The sequence below is a fragment of the Sceloporus undulatus genome, chromosome 8, assembly GCF_019175285.1.
Source record: "Sceloporus undulatus isolate JIND9_A2432 ecotype Alabama chromosome 8, SceUnd_v1.1, whole genome shotgun sequence".
Taxonomy (NCBI): domain Eukaryota; kingdom Metazoa; phylum Chordata; class Lepidosauria; order Squamata; family Phrynosomatidae; genus Sceloporus; species Sceloporus undulatus.
In genome coordinates this window covers 36591094-36600303 of record NC_056529.1, presented here as the reverse complement: position 1 = coordinate 36600303, position 9210 = coordinate 36591094, and the positions used below count along the sequence as shown (strand labels likewise).

Genomic DNA, 9210 nt, shown 5'->3' with positions numbered 1-9210 from the left:
CACGGAGCAAATGGCGCCGGTGGGAGACCGCCGCAAAGCGGAGGTCTGTATCCCGCCAAAGCTACCAATTCAAATTGTACCTCAGTCACAAACTTACTTCTGTGCAATTCTCCCAGCTTCCAGTGATCCAAGACTGTTGTAAAGGGTTACCAAGTTAATGCCCCATAAGCAATCTGAACCCTTGAAATCCCACAAGAGAAATAAATACAAATGTGGAAGGAAAATGGAGAGTACAGCCCATGAGAGCAACTTTCCAGTCCCCACTGGCCTAGGCCCTCACCCTTCCTCACAAGGTTGTTGTGAGAATAAAATGAGGGGAAAAACCTTACAGAGAAAGCATTATACTTCTGGAAGGACGGAAGGGACAAATAAATATCTAGAGTGGTAGGAAGCCATCTTCTTAATCTCCTGCAGGTACAAAAGCAACAGATATAGTTTACAAACTTCAGGGTGAGTCTTCCTTATGCAAAATGTTCCAAAATCCAAACTGTCCTCTTGGGTGACTGAGATCCGTCACACCGTTGCTCTCTGGTGGTTCAACATACGCAAACTTTTCATGCGCATGATTAAAAATATTGTATAATATTACCTTCAAGGTATGTGTCTAAGGTGTCTATGAAACATACATGGATTTTGTGTTTAGACTGGGTCCCATCTCCAAGATGTTTCATTATGTACATATATGAAAATACAGGTGGTTCAAAATCCAAAACATATCCCAAACACTTCTGGTCCCAAGCATTGTGGATAAGGGAGAGTCAAACTGTAGATGTTTGCCTGTCTACTAAAGGCACAACCCTAGAAAAGAAAAGTAAATATAAAGTATAATCCCCTCGGGAGCAGGGCTGAGAGGAAGTCGCAGGGTTTCCTATTCCTCCACCGTTTTGAAAATGGAGGCAACCTTATTGTTCTTTTTCGAACCCAGAGTGGATGTTTGGCCCTGTGTGGTCTCCTCAAAGGCTGTTTTTTGCCATCACTTTCACCGGCTGCCATTCTTCATCTTACCCCAACAGTGGAAAAAACCCGACAAACAGTAAACAGTTACACACAATAAATAAAATGCTGCCTTAAAAAAATATCAACAGTAATCTAGTTTGGCAGTTGTTCAAAGTCCATGCAAACACATTTCTCTGTTTTGCTCCAAATGTGTTCAAAGGTGCAGCAAAAAGCCAGTTACTACTCCCAACCAGAGTAGACCCACTGAATAAATAAAGCTTACCCTTAAGTTTTGACATGCCAAATTCTCATTAATTTTATAGGCTTGCTCCATTTGAGACTTTAATGCAGCCTCTAAAGAGCCTCACTAAGGAGTAAGCCTTGCTTACCTCCCTTATTTCCAAGTAAGTTGAGCAGGTCACACTCTCTCAATCTTGGACAAAGGCAAAGACCCTCTCAACAAATCTTGCCAAGAAATCCCCTTAGGGTTGCCTAAGTCAGAAAAGGTTTGAAGGCACAACAGCAATATGTATGGAGTTGGACAACTACTTTGGAGTAAGCCCTGCTTTGGAACAGAATGAACCGCATCGCAGTTTTGGGGGATAAAGTGGGATAATAATAATAATAATAATAATAATAATAATAATAATAATAATAATAATAATAATAATAATAATGCTTACTGCATGGGATGCCAGTGTCTCCAACACTCAGCCCTCTTGACTTGTCCCCAAAGCATCTGCCCCACTGCTTGAATATTTTTGGAGAGGGATGAATCTTACCTTCGATTCCTCTCCCTGTTTAAAATGCAAAAGCAACACCTGAGAGTATTGCTGTCCTAAGAAAAATATTCCAAATCCCTTTGGCTGTAATGTTACTATTACTCTCCTGTGGATTCGGGGGATCTTTTAAACTAGGAAAACAAAGGGAGTTCACACTTCCAGAGCAATGTTGATATGAAATCTGTAAGGGTTATGAGTTATATACTATACCTCTTCCACACACCTCTTTTAACAATCATGGTTCATCTTTCCATCCCCAAATGGATTAAAATTGGGGTTCATGTATCTTTCATACACCCCAAAAAAGCTTCCACGTGTGTGGATCTTTGCGCCCCCCAAAAGCAGAAAAAGGGGGAGTTAAAAACCACAATGATCCCAAATTAATCTCCGTATTTCTTGATCCCTGGTTCTTCCTTCACTCCCTTTTTCTCCTTTACAAGTCTTACATCCCTGGTGGCCTTCCACCCTCTCCTTCCCCCTTTCCTTTCATTCCAGAAACTTCATTACATCCATCCCTTTTTTCTTTCCTTTTACAAACTCCATTACATCCATCTCACTCCTCCTTTTCCCCCCCCAACATCCCTGCTTAAAAACTTCATCTGTCTTCCAACTTTGAGTGGGTTTAGTTTCTAAGCAAACAGGCAGGTTTGTTTTTCTCTTTTCCCTTTCAGACTGAGTTATTAATTTTGCAAAATTGCTTTTTCAGATCTAGGTCACAAGGATTCAAAGGAGGGGAGAAAAGACTCACCGATCCACTTCTGAAAGCTTCCTGGCTTCCAAAAACAACCACAAGCACACACCTCCCAGTTGTTGTTGCAACAGCTGTATACCTTTTGCAACTCTCCTTTTTCCTCTTTTCTGGGCGGAGGCTTTGGTGGGAAGGAATAGAAGGATGGAGGGGTGGAGACAGAAGAAAAAGGAGGAGTAGCAAGCAGCAGGGTGTAAGAAGAAAGCGAGTCCCCACTCTTTGCCATTGCATTACACCAAACTGGGTCCCTGCCTCCAAGGAGCTTCAGAGTGGCTGCATCTGCACTGCAGAAATAATTCAGTTTAACTGCCAGGGTTCAATGCTGTGACATTCTGGGATTTGTAGGTTGCACTCATTTAATTCATCAGAGGGGAGAAGAGACTTCCCAGTAGGCTCAAGCCAAAGCATACTGCTGCAGGCTCTGCTAGTACATCTCTTCTTCCTCATTAACACCTTTTGCCATCCTGACCCCAGACTGATGTTGCTTGGCCGCATGCATCGTGATTTTCATGTGTGAAATGTCATGGTGGTGCAACAACACTATAGAAATGACGCAGTTCGACACCACTTTTAAGTACTGTAAGTCCATCCTATGGAATCCTGGGGTTTGTAGTTTTACACAGTTTTTAGCCTTTGCTGCCAAAGTGTGCTGATGCCTCACAAAACTATACATCCTATGACCCCATACAGACAGGCCAAAATAAAGCTGCTTCGGATCACTTTGGAGCTATGCTGTTTAAATGATGCATGCGTCCTAAGAGTCCGGAAGCCGCACCAAAGCCATGCTCCAGTCCTAAGGACCAGAGCGCAGGTTTGGCGCAGCTTCTGGCCTCTTAAGATGTATGTGTCATTTAAACAGCATACCTCCAAAGTAACCCAAAGTAAATGGCGGAAACACCAGCACTTATCCGACAAGACACTCCTAGAGTCTCTTCTGAAGGCCTACGGAGTGGCAATTGGTGCAGCTAAGAATTCGTTCTATGCTGCACGAATTGCGTTCGCGGAGTCGCGTCCGGCAGAGCTGTTCAGGGTTGTGAGAGAGCTCACTCAACTGGCTCCCCCCCCCCTGAACCTACTACTGGAACCATCTAAAGCCTGCTGTGACGAGTTTAACAACTTCTTCGCGGATAAAATCTCTCGGCTAAGGGCTGATCTTGACGCTGTTATCGGTTCAGAATCAAGAGTAGAGGCGTCCAGAGCTTCCGTGGACTCAGTTGTACTGGATCAGTTTGAGTCTGTTAGTACCGAGGATGTGGACAGGATCCTCAGTAACGTTAGGAAGACGACCTGCTCTCTCGATCCCTGTCCTTCATGGCTGGCAGTTCAAGGGGGAACGGTGACGACAGAAATGTTGCATCGTATTGTTAATTCATCCTTCAGGGAGGGCCTTTTTCCATCTAATCTTAAAACGGCCATCGTAAAACCTTTACTAAAGAAGCCCTCCCTTGACCCCCTAATTCGAAACAATATCAGCCTGTATCACTGCTGCCATTTTTAGGGAAGGTGATCGAGAGAGCGGTTGCCTCCCAGCTACAGAGGGTCTTGGAGGATACAGATTATCTGGACCCATTTCAAACCGGCTTCCGGGCGGGCTATGGGGTTGAGACTGCCATGGTCGCCTTAGTCGATGATCTCCGTCTGGGCATGGACGGGGTAGCGTGTCCCTGTTAGTGCTCTAGGACATCTCTGCGGCCTTCGATACCATCGACCATGGTATCCTTCTGGATCGCCTGGGAGAGTTGGGTATTGGGGGCACTGCTTTGCAGTGGTTCCGGTCCTAACTCTCGGGTAGATTCCAGATGGTGGAGCTGGGGGACTGTTGCTCCGAAAAGAGGGCCCTTACATCTGGGGTCCCTCAGGGAGCGATCTTGTCCCCTATGCTATTTAACATTTACATGAAGCCAGTGGGAGAGATCATCCGGAGACACAGGGCGCGGTGTTATCAGTACGCTGATGACATCCAAATAGTCTTCTCTGTGTCTCCGACTGCTGCAGTAACTAAGGAAGGCATCTCTCCTCTTAATGCTTGCTTGGAGTCGGTAATGGGCTGGATGAGGGAAAACAGACTCAGCCTGAATCCGGAGAAAACGGAAGTACTTGTGATAGGTTCTCCTGGTCCTGGGAAGGAGGTTTGTCCACCTGTCCTGAACGGGGTCACGCTCCCCGTGAAGGACTCAATTCGCAGTTTGGGGGTGCTTCTTGACTTGTCACTTCACCTGACTCCTCAGGTGGATGCGACAGTTAGAAGCACCTGTTATCAGCTTCAGCTGATACGCCAATTGCGTCCCTACCTGGACCGGGGGGACCTTGAAACAGTGGTACACGCACTGGTAACCTCTTGACTCGATTTCTGTAATGCGCTCTACATGGGGCAACCCTTGTACCAAACTCGGAAGCTGCAGTTGGTTCAAAATATGGCCGCTAGGCTGGTCACTGGTAGCTCCAGGGCCAGCCACATAACACCTATATTGAAAGATCTGCATTGGCTACCAATCCGCTTCCGGGCCCAATACAAGGTGTTGGTTGTTACCTATAAAGCCTTAAATGGCTTGGGCCCAGAGTACTTGGAGGACCGCCTCTCCCCATACAATCCGCCCCGCACTCTCAGGTCAGGTGGAAAAAAACTTCTGAGTGTTACCAAGACGAGATACACAATGACTGCGCAAAGGGCTTTTTCTGTTGTGGCCCCGCAGTTTTGGAACGCTCTCCCTGAGGAGCTCCGCTTAGCCCCCCTCCCTGGAGTCATTCAAGAAAAACCTTAAGACCTACTTATTTTGTCAAGCTTTCCCCCACATGTCCTGATTGTTTTTTTCTCCTGTGTATTGTGTATCGTATTTTTAGACTGTTTTATCGATTTTGATTGGATTTAACGACGGATTTTAATGATGTATAGTAGTGTATGGTTTTATATGAGGGATTTTTTTTTTTTGCTGTTAATTCTTATTTATAATCTGTAACTTATCCTGTAATGTATTTCTACTATTGTTTTGTAAACCGCCGTGATCGCAGGAATGGCGGTATATAAATAAAATTTCAATCAATCAATCAATCAATCAACCCGAAGCAGCTTTATTTTGGCCTGTCTGTATAGGCCCTATGATTCAGTAGAATGGAGCCGTGGCCGTCAAAAGTGGTATCAAACTGCATTAAGTCTACAGTATTTTAAATACTCTTTATGTTTCTTCTTTGTGGTCTCTGCAAATCACATAAATGGGTTATTTTGCGCCTGCGCAGTAAAGCACGGAAATTTCTGAAATCACTGGGCAAAACTTTGCTCCACTTCAAAGGATATTGCGTTGCTGGAACAAGTGTAAACTAGTCTACGTATTCTTACATTACGCTGCTAACACTACTAATACAAATGTGGGGGCATTCATCAATGCTTAATTATTACTATGTCAGGTAATTTCGGGAATTTGTACCTTGTATTTTTATTAGCCGTAACACTGTGTTATGTACTTTGGAGTATATTTGTTGTATTATTTATTATCGATTTCTGTTTTTTGCAAGAAAAAGGCGGAATACAAATAAATCATGTTATTATTATTATTTTAAATATGAGCTGAATGACCCACATTAATTTGTTTCTGTTGTAGGATATATACTCTGACAATATGGAATCTGAGCACTATATTCCTCTCTATAAATGTTTCAGCACAGCTGGGTTTATTTTTATTGAGATAGTGACCACAAAAACAAATCCAGACTCTCTTTCTGATTCCAGAATCCTCCTTTTTCAGGGAAACATATTTATTCTAAGAGGTTTCAGCAGACAAGAAGGTTCTGTTCTTGTGAAGCAATGACACACAATTTCCTTTTTCGCAAAACAAAACTGTGGCTGCAGTTTTTTCAGGGTTCTTCCCACCGACAAAGCTTATTTTCTGGGCACGCAACACAGGATCACCCGAAGCACATCTACTATATTTGCCAGGCAAAACAAAGAGGTCCTTTTTTATTATTTTAGAAAGAGCCAGAACACTGTGTTGTCCAGAGCTCCTTTTGTCTGCAAAGCCCAGAAAAAACAGGCTTCGTTAAATTAATGTTGGTTTAAAGGATGTGATGTTCAGATGGGAAAATTGAACTGTAGCATCTCACCTCCACAAAAAAAATCTTACTTGAGATAAGGAAGCAAGAGCATAAAAGAGGAGGAGGATATTAAGCCTTTTACAGATATGTCAATACAACTGAAGGGCCTAAATGCCCCCAAAGGCACCAAATCCCTCTGCTCTTGGAAGTTAAGAAGGATCAGCCCTGGTTAGTAGCTGGATGAGAGACCACCAAGGGAATCCCAGGTGCTGTAGGCTATATTTCAGAGGAAGGAAGAGGCAAAGCCACCTCTGAGTATCCCTTCCCTTAAAAAGCCCTATGAAATTCATGAAGAGCGTCCAGATATCATAACCACAAAGGAGGACAAGGTACCATAAAATTTATTAAGGAAACCAACACAACAGGAGGCTTACACAGTAAGTGGTCAAAAACAGGAGAAAGGTATACTATATATCACTAAGAACAAATGTTAACAAATAAAGGAATACGACAAAAATTCTAAACATATATATATATATATAATTGAACGATTCTAAACAAACATGAAATGATGATGAAATTGAAATAGGAGAATAACCAAAATAAATGAAGAGTTCAACCAAACAACACCTTGCAAGGATATAAGGTGCTGAGATGACAAATTTTTTGTGTGTGTATGTATATATGTGTACAGTATATGTATATGTATATATATATATATATATATATACACACACACACACACACACACACATATATATACAGTACATAGAGAGAGAGAGGTTTAGAATAGCATTCCTTTATTCATTAACATTCGTACTTAGTGATATATAGTATACATATTTTGAGGGGGGGTTTTCTCCTATTTGTGACCATAAAATTTATGACCTTCGAGAAAAATGTTGGACATTGCAAAATAAAAACTAAAAATACTCATAAATTCATTTCTTATGGTTTTATTTACAGCTATATTTTGCTGTTGTTGTTGTATTTGCTATTTCAACCGTCATGGGATTTTTCTTGGCAAGATTTCTTTAGAGCAAGTTTGCCATTGCCTTCCTCTCACCAACCCTCGAAATGTGAAACACTATAATAAGGAGCGACTGTCAGCCCTATAAAAGGGATAAGCTATCTAGCCCTCAAATCTCTTAAAACAAGGGACCCCTGGAATCCAAGATCACTGTGAGCTGATCATGGATTTCAAAGGATTGTATTTCTATAGGAAGCCTAGATTTCAGGAAGACTGACCTGACACTTTTGCCTTTCTATATATATGAAGGGGGCAAAAGTAGCTAAAACACTGAGGAAATCCATCCAGAATCAAATGGTTTCAAGAGAAAGCGCTAAAATGGAACAGGTAGATTTGTCTTCTAAAGAGTTTTTATCTTTTTAAATTGCATTTTATCCTGTTAATGTGTGATGCATTTAATATTGTAACGTATTCCGTTTTGATGCTCTCTTTTTGATATTATTATTATTATTATTATCATCATCATCGTTATTACTCCTTTTCCCCAATTTTAATCCCCAATTTTATTATCCCCTGCCCTGGGCGGGGGGGAACAGTTGGGAAATCGCAGTTCAAAGTTGACTGCCAGGGTTTGGTTAGCCGGCATAGGGCTGCAGAGATTTAAAGCCATACAGATCTCTTAATCAGAGTCTGGGAAAAGAGGTGGAGGATTTATCTTACCGAAAGGCCTGTATTGTGAAACCAAGGTTATAGGTTTGTGCTTCAAACTGTGATGGGAGACAAGGTATCTGTGGTAAAGACAATGTGATATAGAATCCTAGAGCTGGAAGAGACCCCAAAGGCCATCCAGTCCAACCCCATTCTGCTATGCAGGAACTCTCAGTCAAAGCATCTTCGACAGATGGCCATCCAGCCACTGTTTAAAGACCTCCAAGGAGGGAGACTCCATTATAATCTCCGAGGAAGGAGTGTGTTCCACTGTCAAACGGCCCTTACTCTCAGGAAGTTCCTCCTAATGTTGAGGTGGAATCTCTTTTCCTGGACCTTGCATCCATTGCTCCATTGGGTCCTAGTCTCTGGAGCAGCAGAGGGATATGACATCCCTTCAAGTATTTAAGCAGGGCTATCATATCACCTCTTAATCTTCTCTGCTCCCAGCTAAACATCCCCAGTCCCCTGAGTCATTTCTCATAGGGCTTCATGGTTTCCAGACCTTTCACCATCTTAGTCGCCCTCCTTTGGACACGCTCCAGTTTCTCAATGTCCTTTTTGAATTGTGGTGCCCAGAACTTCCCTTGATCTAGACACTATACTTCTATTGACGCAGCCTAAAATCGCATTGGCCTTTTTAGCTGCTGCATCGCACTGTTGACTCATGTTCAACTTGTGGTCTACTTGGACTCCTAGATCCCTTTCACACATATAAATCTCATTCAGCCAAGTGTCACCCATTTTATATCTGTGCATTTCATTTTTCTGCCCTAAGTGCAGTGGCTACAAAATCTACAAGATGCTCCCCTTGCAGTGCAGCTGTCCCATCCTTTTTGTAGGCCTCTTCCCCTCTATCTTTGTACAAGTCTGTACATTTCCCATAAACAAGCCCTGCACAGAAAATTAGATTTCCCCTGGCACCCAGCTGTCAGCAAAACCATTCCAGAAGGGCTCAACCAGGACAAACAGCAAGTGGAGAGGAATCTGAGGCTGACAGAGTGTGACACCATCATCATCATCATCATCAGTATTCAAAT

At 42.7% G+C, this 9210-nt stretch overlaps 1 protein-coding gene across 1 annotated transcript in view; it reads right to left on the bottom strand.

Annotated features, from left to right (window-relative positions):
- The window catches only part of CARHSP1 (calcium regulated heat stable protein 1), a 19465-nt gene extending 17715 nt beyond the window's left edge, over nucleotides 1-1750 (bottom strand). Inside the window, exon 1 of the mRNA XM_042438341.1 lies at nucleotides 1620-1750. Coding sequence (XP_042294275.1) covers nucleotides 1620-1675 — 56 coding nt within the window. The 5' untranslated portion in view covers nucleotides 1676-1750. The remainder of the gene's footprint in view (nucleotides 1-1619) is intronic.
- Nucleotides 1751-9210: the final 7460 nt, after the last annotated feature.